The sequence below is a fragment of the Mytilus trossulus genome, chromosome 10 (assembly GCF_036588685.1).
Source record: "Mytilus trossulus isolate FHL-02 chromosome 10, PNRI_Mtr1.1.1.hap1, whole genome shotgun sequence".
Taxonomy (NCBI): domain Eukaryota; kingdom Metazoa; phylum Mollusca; class Bivalvia; order Mytilida; family Mytilidae; genus Mytilus; species Mytilus trossulus.
In genome coordinates this window covers 11,478,413-11,492,962 of record NC_086382.1, presented here as the reverse complement: position 1 = coordinate 11,492,962, position 14,550 = coordinate 11,478,413, and the positions used below count along the sequence as shown (strand labels likewise).

Genomic DNA, 14,550 nt, shown 5'->3' with positions numbered 1-14,550 from the left:
TTTTAGTCGTATATTTTCAGGTCTTTTCAGGTCCACTTTCAGGTCTTTAGTGTAACCCACATTTTTGTCACAAAAATCCGGTTAAAAACTGCAAAATCTCCTTAAAATTACCAATTTAGTGGCAGCAACCCAACAATGGGTTATCAGATTCAACTGAAAATTTCAGGGCTGATAGAACTTCACCTAATTAACACCTTAACCCCATGTCAGATTGCTCTAAATGCTTTGGTATTTGAGATATAAGGCAAAAACTGCATTTTACCCCTATGTTCTATTTTTAGCCATAGTGGCCATGTTTTTTGACAAAACAGTAAATAAAACACAAACTTTATTCTAGATACCCTAAGGATCATTCAGCTTAAGTTTGGTTGGAATTGGTTCAGTAGAATATGTTTGAAATAGTTTACACCAGAAGGACGACGACAACGACGGACGACGACAGACGCCAAGTGATGGCAAAAGCTCACAGTTCCTTCAAAACGGTGAGCTAAAAAGGAGTATAACTCTCGAATGAAAAAAGTGACGTTACCTAAATTGGAACTAGATCTGTGTTTTGTAGTAATACGCATTGTGTATCACTTTCATAAAATTTGAAGGAAGCAAACTAAAGTGAGAGTGGAAACCAATGTCTAATGGGTGTACGGACATACATGGGTAAAGCTTAAAGCCTTGTTGCCATACAGCGGGGGCATAATAATAAATATTCAATTAGGACAATTGGACATCATTAGAGTAAAATGCCATCAGTGCATTCATTACTTTAAGTAAATGCATTTAAGTTCACAGATGGATGATTTGATTTTGATTTTTGGTGTTTTAACGCCCCTTTTAAGCACCGTTTTTGGGCCATTTCGTGGCGGCCAGCTTTTATTGGTGGAGGAAGCAGGAGTGCCCGGAGAAAACCACCGACCTTCAATAGGAAAACTGACAATCCTAGTCAATTAAGATTGGAGTCGAGTGCACCCACACTAGTGGGCTTCAAACTCACAACCTCAGTGTTGACTGGCTAGTGATTACAGTAGTAACTACTTAGACCACTCGGCCACCAAGGCCCCTACACACAGATGGTTGAACAAAGACTGTCGCTTAGTGATGACAAATAGGTAAGGCTAGCTAAACCCCAATTAATTAAAAATGTATTTTGTTTTATAAACTCTTACATAGAATGCTGAAAATTGTAAATATTTTTTTCAGGATGCTGATGTGCATGCAAGTGCATTTAGGCGCATATGGAGCTACATGCCGATTGAAAAAACACCAGCATGATGGAATTTTCAAATTGCCAGCTTGTCATCATACAAAATCGTTGTTCCAAACTATATAAGAAGACAAGTTTGTAGATGTCATTAAAAACATTTACTCAATGAAAAATATCTTTATTAGAAAGACTATTCACAAATAAGCTTCTGTTTTTTAGAATCACTTTGTCCATTTTTGATACGTAACACTGCTTCACCAAGTTTGTCATAATCAGTGAGATCGTTATAGATATGACAAGAAATCCTCACATACAAAACACCATCAACACACTTTATCGGTACCTATAAAATAGAAAGAAAATTTCATAAAAATAACTGTTTTTACAGATCATTTAGTATTTATAAATAAGTTGTGGTTTGAGTGCCAATAAGAAAACTGTCAATCCAAGTCACAATGTATAAAAAGTTAACAATTATAGGTCAAAGTATGGCCTTCTACACAGAGCTTTGACTCACACTAAACAGCATGCTATAAAGGACACCAAAATGACTAGTGTAAAACAATTCAAACAAGAAAACCAAAGGTCTAATCTACATAGAAAACAAGAAACAAAAACTTATGAACCACACCAACAAACCACATCAAAAGCTTTGATTGCTGATAAAATAGATGTTAATTATTTAGAAAGAGGTTTCGTGGAGCGCTTTGAAGACCCAGCAATATACCGTTGTTTGTAAGGACACTTATGTAGTTTAGATATCCAATACAGTGATGGAAGATCCCGTTCTTCATCTTTGGTTGAAATTCCAAACGAACATAGAACAGATCTATGATTATCCAGGATTTCCTCTTTGATAAGTGTTGTGAGGGTATATGTTGAGTTTCCAAGTGACGCCATCAAGACCTTTGTTGGCAAAGGAAAGTTTAAGAAAAGATCTTTTCCAATGCGAAATGGTTTGAAAAGTCTGTGACTTGCAATATCCGAAATGATAGCTATAAGTTTGTATTGGTTAAAATGAGGGTTTGTAACAGTGGTTTCCAAACATAAATTGAACAGAGAATGAAGTTTTGAAAGGGGTAATGAATAAAGTTTTGTGCGAATGTGATGAATACCTAACAGCTTTTGTATAAATGGCAGCAAGTTATTAATAGAGACATCATGCAAAGTAGGTAATGTATAATGGAGATGACCATGACAAGAGACATGTGTATTGTATATATTAATTTGAGTATTCTTGTCATCATTTTTTGCTAATATGCTTGGTCTATATGCCATTTTGTGCTTCTTTGTTACATATTTGTTTGTTTTTAAAGTGATTAAGATTATAACACAATGTTGACATGCTGTATACATATTTTTTTTAATTTTACCTATTATGTCTGCTTGTTTTGTTGTCAATATAATGGAATTTGATGAGACTGTCATACAAGCAGGGATTGAAGTTGAAAATTTGGCATAGTTGCCCACATCTTATATTTTGTACCCAATATATAGAGTTCTATACAAGAAAAGCAGAAATTTTAGAAACCCACACCAAATTTTAGGGGCAATTGGCGAGTGGGCCCCTGCTAATTTTAAACCATGACAAGTGAGAGGTTTAGCTAGCTTTAAAACCAGGTTTAATCCACCATTTTCTACATAAGAAAATGCCTGTACCAAGTCATAAATAAAAAAAATCCCCAATTAACAAGAAAATATTGATACAGAACAAAAGACAAACACTGATGAAGTTCCCCACTTGGGATAATATTTTCATTTCTAAAAAAAGTTCATTTGTCAGTATTATCCTAACGCAATATAAAAACCATTTAAACATTCCGGTTTCCAGTGACAATAAGCAATGCTAAAGTTCAAACAATCGTAGCTGAATTCGAAGCCAACCTCCTGGTATGGGATTTTCTTGCTGTGTTGAAGACAAATTGTTTTCTGCTCTTTGGTCAGGATATATCTCTTCAACACATCACCATTTCCATTCTCAATTCAAATCAAGCTTGTTCTTAATGGCATAGTTTTAAGAAGTGTGTATTTGAACATGTATTGAATTGACAAACCTCTATGTTAAACTGGTGATAAAGTTGGTTTTGTAGAGACTCTGCATTACTGTATTCAATCTTAGTAGTATTTCTATAGACATCTGGTGGTATTTCCACTAAAGCCATACAACCTTAAAAAAAAAACATAAATAAACTTGTAATAACTTATTCTGAGTACTCTTAAAGAGGGGACCCAAGTCTATGACTAAAATAGATATCTCTTGTACAATTTTCATAAAATTTTGACAAAATCTTTACTTTGAACTGTAAACAAAAACATTAAGAAATTTGAGCCACACCATTTACAGAAATAATTTCATTGGCTATGTAGCATTTTGACAAACACTAACTTTGATCATTGAAAAGCTTGATTTTTCTTTACTTACAGTGTGCGATTAAAACGTTCAGCTGAATTTGAAAAAGCTAACTCACTTAGGTGTTCTGTAACCCTTAAGATTGGAAACTTTGTGTTTTTGTCATTGTGTTACAACTGTAGTTTGGGCCAATCTTATGAGTAAAACCCTTTTCAACTCACTATTTTAATAGTTATTTTATGTAGTGCTTTTACACCAACATCGTACACTCACAAATATGTTAAAACCCTACCCTAGACATTTTTCCTAGGAGATTTTGTGAGGAAGTTGTTTCTGGTTTCTAGCTGGCAGTCTGCAATACAGTCGAACCTGGTTGTGTTGAAGTTGAAGGGACTGGACCAAAGTATTAGACTCATCCGAGGTTCAACTCATCCGAGGTCGAGTGTGTTGTCAACAATTTTGAATGCATAAAATACTGTATGAGATTTGTGTAAACAAGATACAATGAACAGTGTGCCTTTTTTTTCTATATGACACTTTTTTATTGTGTATTCAATCTCCATTTTTGGTCCTTCGTAATAATTAAAAACAAAAGTACAGATACAAATCATGCACAAATAAAATCAATAGTCTACACAAATATTTACAAAGGTCAGTCGCTATAAATTATGAAATCACTCCCGGCACGAAAATAGTTCTGAACGGTCTCTGATGAGGTCGTCTGCTTCACATTAAATTATCATGAATTTATTATAATTGTCCTAATCCTTTTATCTATAGTAATTAATGAGTTTTAAATCTAACGATTCATTTAATGTCGGCTTGGGTCATTTAAATTCGTTTCGTTTTTATCTCATGTGAAAAATGTTCAACACACTAACATTCCGCTTGAACGATCAACAAAGGTGTTAATTAGCGGTCACCATAAACATGTCATTTTAACTGTTATACAAACAAGTATGTTTACTCAGCTTTAATCTCTTTTGAAAATGATTAGTTGACATAAGAAATACATCCGACTTAAATTTTTATCATTAGGTCTTTCCAAAATTCTTATGTTCGAAACTCGAGACATCAGGGTCAATTTACATTAATTTTACTTCGAAGGGACCATAAAATTTACTCGATTTAACCGAGTATTCGAATCAACTGAGTCCGACTCATCAGAGGTAATTATGCATTGAACAAACGGAAATTTTACCGAGACTGAGAAATTACTTCCGACTCATCCGAGTTTTCGACACAACTGAGTTTCGACACAACAAGGTTCGACTGTATCTGGTTTTTTTTTATTTAATGTTAAAAGCTTAAATCTGGTCGTGATTTTTTCTTTTTGAATTAATTCATTTTATGATCCAGGTCTTTCATAATTTACTATAAGGTATTGAATCTGCTTCTTCTTGAAGGTTGCACAGTGGTAAGTAATTTTTTGGTGGAAAGCTTTGACAATCATACCATATATTCTTATTTGTATACTAGTATTGTAATTTCAAACACGCATCTGCCGCAAATATAAAATTTCAATCCTGTCATCTATGATGAGTTTATTTACAACCACTGGGTCGATGCCACTGCTGGTGGAATTTTTATTCCCTGAGGGTATCACAAGTCCAGTAATCAGCACTTCTGTGTGGTCATAATTATAAGTTAACTGTTTACAAAACATTGAATTTTTCAAAATACTTAGGCTTTTTTACCTCAGGAATAGATTACCTTAGCTGTATTTGGCAAAACTTTTAGGAATTTTTGGTCCTCAATGCTCTTCAACTTCGTACTTTTTTTTGGTCCTTTTTAACATTTTTTTCATTCGAGCATCACTGATGAGTCTTTTGTAGACGAAAAGCTTCTGGCGCAAATATAAAATTTCAATGCTGGTATTTATAATGAGTCTATTCAGAAATAAAGGTGAGCATTTATTATTGTGAACACAACTAACTGGTATAAAAGTGACTGAAAAACCTTTTTGAATGGAAATCACAACTGAAATTAAGAATGTGAGTTTTATTATTGCAAACCTGATACTGTCACATTTTTAGCATTAATAAAAAAAAACATGCAACAATTTCATACCCCACATCCCCATATTGTTATTGCAGAAATGAAATATGTGTAAGAAAAAAAAATTGTATAAGAAAAAAAAAATTGATTCATAATTTCCTGTCAATATGCACATTTACATAGTATGTCCTTATTATCTACAAAGTTTCATGAAATTATGTTGTGTGGTTTCAGAGGAGTTGCCATGACAAACTGTTGCAGAAGTACATTGAAGCAAATAAGTTGAAAGGGGCTTAACTCCTAGAAAAAAAATGAATCGTAATTTCCTGTAGATATGCACAACTACATAGTATGTCCTTATTATCTGAAAAAGTTTCTTGAAATTCTGTTGTGTGGTTTGAGAGGAGTTGCGATGACAAAAGGTTGCAATAGTATATTGAGCAAATAAGTTCAAAGGGGCGTAACTCCTAGAAAAAAAATTAAATCGTAATTTCCTGTCCATATGAACATCTATGTAGTATGTCCTTATTATCTGAAAAGGTTTCATGAAATTCTGTTGTGTGGTTTGAGAGTAGTTGCGATGACAAAAGGTTGCAGTAGTATATTGGGCAAATAATTTCAAAGGGGTGTAACTCCTGGAAAAAAAATTGAATCGTAATTTCCTGTAGATATGCACATCTATGAAGTATGTCCTTATTATCTGAAAAGGTTTCATGAAATTCTGTTGTGTGGTTTGAGAGGAGTTGCGATGACAAAAGGTTGCAGTAGTATATTCGGCAAATAAGTTCAAAGGGGCGTAACTCCTGGAAAAAAAATTGAATCGTAATTTCCTGTAGATATGCACATCTACGTAGTATGTCTTTATTATCTGAAAAGGTTTCATGAAATTCTGTTGTGTGGTTTGAGAGGAGTTGCGATGACAAAAGGTTGCAGTAGTATATTGGGCAAATAAGTTCAAAGGGGCGTTGCTCTTGGAAAAAAAATTGAATCGTAATTTCCTGTTGATATGCCCATCTACATAGTATGTCCTTATTATCTACAAAGTTTCATGAAATTTTGTTGTGTGGTTTCAGAGGAGTTGAGATGACAAACTGTTGCAGTAGTACATGAAAGTAAATTAGTTCAAAGGGGCGTAACTCCTTGAAAAAAAATGTAATCGTAATTTCCTGTCGATATGCACAACTACATAGTATGTCCTTATTATCTGAAAAGGTTTCATGAAATTCTGTTGTGTGGTTTGAGAGGAGTTGCGATGACAAAAGGTTGCAGTAGTATATTGGGCAAATAAGTTCAAAGGGGCGTTGCTCTTGGAAAAAAAATTGAATCGTAATTTCCTGTTGATATGCCCATCTACATAGTATGTCCTTATTATCTACAAAGTTTCATGAAATTTTGTTGTGTGGTTTCAGAGGAGTTGAGATGACAAACTGTTGCAGTAGTACATGAAAGTAAATTAGTTCAAAGGGGCGTAACTCCTTGAAAAAAAATGTAATCGTAATTTCCTGTCGATATGCACAACTACATAGTATGTCCTTATTATCTGAAAAGGTTTCATGAAATTCTGTTGTGTGGTTTGAGAGGAGTTGCGATGACAAAAGGTTGCAGTAGTATATTGGGCAAATAAGTTCAAAGGGGCGCAACTCCTGGAAAAAAAATTGAATCGTAATTTCCTGTCGATATTCACAACTACATAGTTTGTCCTTATTATCTAAAAAGGTTTCCTGAAATTCTGTTGTGTGGTTTGAGAGGAGTTGAGATGACAAGAAACCGGACTGACAGACTGACGGACTGACGAACTGACAGACGGATAGACGGGTCAAAAACATTATACCCTCCGCAACTTGTTGCATAGGGTATAATAATACAAACGTCAAGATAATTAATTTTACCCAAACCTTCTCCTTAAATTTTCATGTCAATAAAAAGTAATAATACCATATGATGCTCCCCTGCATAAATAGGTGGGTATATAAATGCTATCTATTGGCACACAGTTTTCCCTTATTTTCCTTACCAAACATTTCTTCTGGGGCTGCTAAACTTGTACCCCATTTCTTCAGTAATAAATAGCCTAAAAATAAAATAATTTAATAGGTTAATAATATATATCAAAACAAGAGGCTGTCAGAGCGACAGCAAACCAGATTTATTAACATTTATTTGTATCCTGGCATTTTTCAATATCACAAGGACCATAACTGATGAACGGTGAAAGTAAAAATCGTCAATACCAAATTTGACCTCCATTTTGTCATCAGTAACAACATATTAAAATTTGAAAAGCTTTGGTTGAATGGTTCGAGTAAATGCAACAACATGACTGGAAACACAATTTTTCCATCTTTCAAGAACCATAACTCCTGAACAGAAAAAGTGAAAATCGCCATTATTGAACTTTACCTCAATTTTGTTATCAGTAACCTCATATATAAATTTGAAAAGCTTTGGTTGAACGGTTCATGAGTAAATACACAGACACGACTGGAAACGCCAATTTTAAATCTTTCAAGAACCATAACTCCTGAACGGTAAAAGTCAAAATGGTCATTATTGAACTTGACTTCCATTTTGTTATCAGTAACAACATCTTAAAATTTTAAAAGCTTTGGTTGAACAGGTCATGAGTTAATGCACGGACAGAACTGGAAATGCCATTTTTCAATCTTTCAAGAACCATAACTCCTAAACAGTAAAAGTCAAAATTGTCATTATTGAACTTGACCTCCATTTTGTAGTCAGTAACAACATATTAAAATTTTAAAAGCTTTGGTCGAATGGTTCATGAGTAAATGCATGGACAACATTTGGCTGCCGCCCGCCCTACATCCCCAAATCAATAACAGACATTTTTGTCACAAAAATCCGGTTAATAAGAAATATGAATGAACAACCCACATTTGTTTACCTTGGCAGAGCTTTTACTTTCTTCTGTTGGTATTTAAAGTTCAAAATGAAGATATATTTGCCTGTGCCGTTTTTGTCTGATCTTATCAGCATTTTTTTTGCTGAAAAGTCTTTATTTGTAATTTTCTTGCAAATGAGTAGAAATACACCATTCAAGTCTCCAAGCTTTTGAAACTTACAAACTTATGTTAATTAATTATATTCAATAGGGTAATGACCAATTCAACCATATTTATGTTTTCCATGCCCTTCAATATATATAGGAAGATGTGGTATGAGTCCCAATGAGACAACTCTCCATCCAAGTAACAATTTCTAACAGTAGATCATTAAAGGTCAAGGTATGGCCTTCAACACGGAGCCTTGGCTCACACAGAACAGCAAGCTATAAAGAGTCCCAAAAAATTACTAGTGTAAAACCATTCAAACAGGAAAACCAACAGTCTAATCTATATAAAAAGGAGAAACGAGAAACACTTGATCAGACGACAACCACTGAACATCAGATTCCTAATTTGGGACAGGTGCAAACAATTGTAGCGGGATTAAATGTTTTAATGGTACTAAACCTTCTCCCTTTTCTGAAACAATAGTATAACCTTCAACTTTGTATTTTATATGGTCTTTTAACTAGTTGTGTGATTGTAAGATGTGCATGTCCAACTGGCAGGTGTCATCTGACCTTGACCTTATTTTCATGGTTCAGTGGTTATAGTTAAGTCATTGTGTTTTGGTTTGTTTTTCTTATACTGCATGCAATAGGTTTACTATATTTGGTGTATGGAATGATTGTAAGGTGTACATGTCTAGCTGGCAGGTGTCATCTGACCTTGACCTCATTTTCATGATTCAGTGGTCAAAGGGTCAGTTTTTGAGATTTGGTCTTTTTTTCTAACACTATATGCAATAGGTCAACTATATTTTTGGTATGAAAATATTTTATGATGTGCATGTCAGTCTTGCAGGATTTATTTGACCTATACCTCATTTTCACGGTTCATTGCTCAGTGTTAAGTTTTTGTGTTTTGGTCTGGTTTTTTTATACTATAAGCAATAGGTCAACTATATTTGTTGTATGAAAGAATTGTCAGCTGTACATGTCTGCCTGGCATGGTTCATTGGTCAATGTTTAGTTTTCTTGGTTAAGTCTGTTTCTTAGAAACTATAAACAATAGGTCAACTATATTTAGTGTATTGAATGATTGTAGGGTGCAAATGTATTTCTTGTTTGGTTATATGACCTTGACCTCATTTTCTTTGATCATGTTAAGTTTATGTGATAGTTGTAGTAAAGCTTTATAATTAGGACTATCAACATAATATCAATGATAAGTAAAGAAGGCGAGACATTTCAGCATGTGCACTCTTGTTTTTTATATTAAGTAAGTATGATTTGCAGTGATATAGCCTTTTTTAAAGCAGTGTAAAGCCAACATATATCAATGAATATTAGGTATGAGAGACAACTTTAAAAATGTTATACTATGTCAAGTATTTAGAGGTGTAATACCTACAAATCAAAGTATTCACATCCAGTAAGCAGTCGAAAAAAAAGAGACGATAAAAGCACCATTATCTTTTTATTTGGTGTTTCTTTAAAATATTTTGGAAACTTGAGATAACATGGTTACTTTAGCCTCAATTTGATTGCTAAACTTCCCGATATGGTTATTTTTCTTATATGCAATGAAATGTTGTGAAATTTTTCTATAGTACTGGACAGGATAAAACTGTACTCATGCCAAGTATTTCTTTATTTGAAACAAAGATAATTTATAAATTCTGCACATTTTTTGAAAAGTGCAAATTTAACAAAGGCGAATAGGGAAAAAACAATGGTGATATTACACTTAGATTGATACATCAGTTTATCCATAGTTTACATGCTCAGATAATGAAACCACAGCTCTGTGCAATACAATTTATGAATACTCTGGCAACACAGTACTTTATATGTCTTTCATTTAGATAATTACATCCCAAATAACTGAGCACAGTCAAAAAACAACTATTATGTGGGTTTTTTTTCTGGATATCTAAATTTTGAATTTCAATGGCAAGACAAAAAATTTGATTTACATGCTTTTCTAGTCCTTGAATCTAATCTCTCTTAAAAATTAAAGAACCTTAGTGAGCTCGCTCACATAGCCCACGTCCCCTCATTGTCACTGGAGAAATAAAATAACTGTAAGAAAAAAAATATTATAAGAAAAAAAAATTGAAACATTATTTCCTGTCCATATGCACATCTACATAGTATGTCCTTATTATCTACAAAGTTTCATGAAATTCTGTTGTGTGGTTTCAGAGGAGTTGCGAAGACAAACTGTTGCAGTAGTATATTGAGGCAAATAAGTTTAAAGGGGCATAACTCCTAGAAAAAAAATTGAATCGTAATTTCCTGTTGATATGCACATCTACATTGTATGTCCTTATTATCTACAAAGTTTCATGAAATTCTGTTGTGTGGTTTGAGAGGAGTTGCGATGACAAAAGGTTGCAGTAGTATATTGGGCAAATAAGTTCAAAGGGGCGTAACTCCTGGAAAAAAAATTGAATCTTAATTTCCTGTCGATATGCACATCTACGTAGTATGTCTTTATTATCTGAAAAGGTTTCATGAAATTCTGTTGTGTGGTTTGAGAGGAGTTGCGATGACAAAAGGTTGCAGTAGTATATTGGGCAAATAACTTCAAAGAGGCGTAACTCCTGGGAAAAAAATTGAATCGTAATTTCATGTCGATATGCACATCTACGTAGTATGTCCTTATTATCTACAAAGTTTCATGAAATTTTGTTGTGTGGTTTCAGAGGAGTTGAGATGACAAACTGTTGCAGTAGTAAATTAAAGTAAATAAGTTCAAAGGGATGTAACTCCTAGAAAAAATTGAATCCTAATTTCCTGTCGATATGCACAACTACATAGTATGTCCTTATCATCTAAAATGGTTTCCTGAAATTCTGTTGTGTGGTTTGAGAGGAGTTGCGATGACAAGAAACAGGACTGACGGACTGACAGACTGACGGACAGGTCAAAAACATTATACCCTCCTCAACTTGTTGTGTGGGGTATAATAAGGCCTACACGAGGGGACATCAAACGTAATGTTAGTGAATTAAAATCTTGCCTAACAAATCACACCTTACAGTAGAACTCGATAGTTTATGTAATTACAAGCAAATGTGACCATTTTTTACACAAAAAAAGGGCTAAAAAAAAAAAAAACACTTGGTAGCTCATTGTAAGAGAAAGTTTTGATCAGGGATTTCTATATAAAACCAGAATGTGTCCATAGTACACGGATGTCCCTCTCGCACTATCATTTTCTATGTTCAGTCGACTGTGAAATTGGGGTCAAAACTCAAATTGTCAGTAAAATTAGAAAGATCATATCATAGGGAACGTGCGAAAGCTGAAAAGCCAGTCAAGGTCATAAAACACTTCCAGTAGTGTACTAAGTTTCAAGTTGATTTGACTTCAACTTCATCAAAAACTAACTTGACAAAACACTTTAACCTGAAGCTGGATAGACGGACGAACGATCGAACCAACAAACGAACCATTGCACAGACTAAAAAACATATATAATGCCCCTAGGTAGAGCATAAAAAGCCTCACCACAATGAACTTATATGAAAGTATAGAAAAAGCTGTTAAACTGTACAGTTATATATAAAACTTACATGCTTTCTTACATAAGCCATACATATATTGTCGAATCTTTGATGGTCCAACCGAATCCCAAAAGTCTATAACAGTATGAAGAGCAAGGAAAGGACTGTAATCATGTAGTCCTGTAAAAATGAGAAAATACCAAGATGTCAATTAAAAATCATTAGTTTAAAAAACACACTTTTATTGCTATTCATCATACTGTAAATTCTGAAATAATGGCAATGTTTTATTATTACGAAAAATGACGCAATAATTTAAACTTGCATTTTGAAATTTTTAAAATAAATTAAACAGGATTTTTCTCAATATTGCAAAAATTAAAATAGAATTTTAGTCTAAATTGACAAAATCACAATAATAAATGCACCCAATAATTTCTGAATTTACAGTGTTTGTTTTTGTATTTTTATTTTTTACATAAATCAGCACTTTAGTTTATTCTTTTGAATTATTAAACATTTGTCAGTTCCAGTCCTTTTATAGCTTGCTATATGCAGTATCGGTTTTTCTCATTGTTGAATATTATACAGCTATCTATAGTTGCTGACCTATGTTATTTGGTCTCTGGTGGAGAGTTATCTCATTGGCATCACACCACATCAAATATATTTGAACCACTCAATTGATAAATCAATACTCAACTGTACCTGCCCAAATAAATTCTGAATTGAACCCAGAACCAAAACCATGTGATATTATAAGTGGGCGTGTCTTAGACTGCAGATCTTTCTTCACATACATAAATGCACATCCTTTTGGCGCACAGAACCATTTATGTGCATTACTGATGTAGTAGTCTGGATCCAACATCTTCAGGTCCAGGTCTAAAGCCCCTAGACCATGGGCTCCATCTATCAACACAGGTATATTTCTGAAAATAGAGGATGAATTACATTGTGTTGTTGTTGAGTTCATTTGATAATACTGTACATGACTTAACAGTCAGCTGTGCAGTTTCTGTGCAGTCATGTGTGTATCATACATTAGTTTCACAATCAAAAGGATTCAATTCCATCCATGTGACAGTAGAATGAGTAGCATAGAGCTATTCAAGTACAAATATTAAGAACTATGATACAAAAGTTAATACAAAAATACTAATTCACACTGACAAAATATAAAATAACACAAACATTAAATAATATTCTAATATGAAAGAAAATATATTTTGCTTATATATTTATTAAGGATGTTAGAACAGATTTTTGTTCCAAGTACTCTCATTTGTACAAGTGCTCAATCAGCAAGTCAAGTTAAAAAGATTTACATCATATTTATCAATTAATGCTGAAATTGAATAATGAAATTTATAGAATTATAGATTATCGTTGAGCATCTCAACGAGATTGATTTTCTCGCTTGAGCTGGTACAGGGAAAGTGAGAAAAGCAATGGAGTTGAGATGACCAATGATAATCTATTTATCGCTATTTTACCTATGACGACGTTGTCAATTTCATGTCAATTTCGTTAGCAACGCCACGTGGCCTCCTTAGTTTCTAGTGATAATTATTTCATATCAAGCGAGAAGCATGATATGAAAATTATCACAAAAAAAGATCAAAAGAAAAATGCACAAAATAGCGATTATACTCTTTATCTAATACATTGACTGTCAATTTCTTTTATCTTGGATATAATTTTGCTTTTAAAATGAATATGAACATATATGTCTTGCTAAATAAATAATGTACACCAGGATAATGCATTCTGTATGTAATTGTTATTCAAAAGTTGTCATTTGTTGCTGTCTAGATATTTGTATTTCATTATTTTCTTTTGTACATAAATAAGAACTTTAAAAGATTGCTGTCTCATTGGAAATCATATCACATCTTCTTATTTTTATATTATGATAGCTAGCTGGCTCCTACCAAAATGACATGCTTTTTCATTTTCAAATTTAAAATTTTTAAAATATTTTTGAAGTTCTTCAGCCAAAAACTAAATTTGATATGTACTTTTACAAAGGAATAGTATTTTTAATAGGGTGTGTATAAATTTTTGAAGCTCACAATTTTCAAATCAATTTCTCACTTTTCTCGACAGATATCCACAAGTTCTTTGATAGGCAATATAAATGGTGTATTACTTGGAATGTGGTCAAACACTGCCAATTTTGTTCCTTTCTTCAAACTTTTCCTCACAATATCAACAATCTGAAAATAAATAATTTCTACTATTATCTAAGGAACATTTCTATATTTTGCAGTTAAGGTGACAAAGTCTTTATTGTCAATTGTACCTTCCAACTATGGGTAGCCTTCTCACATCATTCAATGATTTAAAATAAAATACTGTTGACATAATACTTATAAAATATGAGATATGGACCAAATCATAAGACTTTAAGGAAGCTGGCTTGTCATGTTTTAGATTTTTTGTTAGATTTTCAGAATCCTCTGGTTTTAACCATTTCAATGCC

At 33.1% G+C, this 14,550-nt stretch overlaps 1 protein-coding gene across 1 annotated transcript in view; it reads right to left on the bottom strand.

The window, feature by feature from the left end:
• Window positions 1–1,372: 1,372 nt before the first annotated feature.
• The window catches only part of LOC134686854 (uncharacterized), a 30,062-nt gene continuing 16,884 nt past the window's right edge, over window positions 1,373–14,550 (bottom strand). The window contains exons 8-13 of the mRNA XM_063546668.1: window positions 14,163–14,284; window positions 12,774–12,997; window positions 12,135–12,245; window positions 7,561–7,617; window positions 3,253–3,365; window positions 1,373–1,541 (exon numbers count right to left, since the gene is read on the bottom strand). Of these exons, the coding sequence (XP_063402738.1) occupies window positions 1,389–1,541; window positions 3,253–3,365; window positions 7,561–7,617; window positions 12,135–12,245; window positions 12,774–12,997; window positions 14,163–14,284 (780 nt within the window). The 3' untranslated portion in view covers window positions 1,373–1,388. The remainder of the gene's footprint in view (window positions 1,542–3,252; window positions 3,366–7,560; window positions 7,618–12,134; window positions 12,246–12,773; window positions 12,998–14,162; window positions 14,285–14,550) is intronic.